General features: G+C 58.3%; 1 protein-coding gene across 1 annotated transcript in view; it reads left to right on the top strand.

The window, feature by feature from the left end:
- The window catches only part of LOC104498539 (whirlin-like), a gene marked incomplete at both ends in the record, with an annotated part of 25,804 nt that overhangs the window by 18,288 nt on the left and 6,521 nt on the right, over positions 1-995 (top strand). The window contains one exon of the mRNA XM_010141932.1: positions 800-895. Coding sequence (XP_010140234.1) covers positions 800-895 — 96 coding nt within the window. The remainder of the gene's footprint in view (positions 1-799; positions 896-995) is intronic.

Raw genomic sequence — 995 nt, 5'->3', positions numbered from 1 at the left:
GCAGCACCTCCACACGGCTGGGAAACCCCTCCAGGGATGGGGACTCCACCACTGCCCTGGGCAGCCTGGGACAGGCTGGGACAACCCCAACAGGCAAGAAATTGTTCCTCAGGGCCAACTTCAACCTCCCCTGGAACAACTTGAGGCCATTTTCTCTTGTTTCATCACTTGAGACTTGGGATAAGAGACCAACCTCCACCTGGCTCCAACCTCCTGTCAGGGAGCTGTCAAGAGCCAGAAGATCTCCCCTGAGCCTCCTTTGCTCCAGGCTAAACAAAGAATAGGCACCACTGTTTTAAGAGCTTCTTTGAAGAACATGTCCCCTTTGGTCACACTGCAGGTACTCCCTGGCAGGGAGGCACCTATTTTGTGGATGCGAGAACATAGACCCCTCTGAGCTGTGCCTCGGGTGGTGGGAACAGCGAACATTTGAGATGGTTGTCACCGCCGCTCGCTAGCACAACTGCCAAGCCAAGAGCACCAACTCGTGGTGGACGGGTGCTTTTCTCAGCTAGCAGGAGAGACAGAAGAGGGGCTGAGCTCCCAACCTGTGTCCTCTGCCCTAAGCCCCCGCTGCTGCTGCCCTCCCCAGCACCTCTCACCGGAGGGGCTCATCTCAGCCTCCCCATTCAGCACCGGGGCAGCTGCATGTGGATTCCGCACGGTGGGTTTGGGGGGAGGAGGGACGCGCTGTTCCTGGGATTTGCTTGTCTCGCTCATTTGTTCTGCATCCTCCCTGATGTCATGTTTTCGCTTTTTATGCTTGTTTTAATCTGCTTTTCCCCTCGCACGTCCCCAGGAGCGGCTCTTGTGGCTAATAGACCTGATGGAGGTAGGGGCTGTCAGCGAGACGGGGAGCTCGAGTGCTGCGGTTGCCATAGTAGACGGGTCGAGAGTGTGTGCGGAGTGCGTGGGGCGGGAGGCGGGGTACAGCCCATCCAGGGGCCAGCATGCGGCTCGGCCACGTGCACAGCCGCCTCATTTTACGCACCTCT

Source organism: Buceros rhinoceros, unplaced genomic scaffold (genome assembly GCF_000710305.1).
Source record: "Buceros rhinoceros silvestris isolate BGI_N320 unplaced genomic scaffold, ASM71030v1 scaffold13118, whole genome shotgun sequence".
Lineage (NCBI taxonomy): Eukaryota > Metazoa > Chordata > Aves > Bucerotiformes > Bucerotidae > Buceros > Buceros rhinoceros.
The sequence above is the reverse complement of the archived record's forward strand: the minus strand, read 5'-3'. Positions and strand labels throughout refer to the sequence as shown.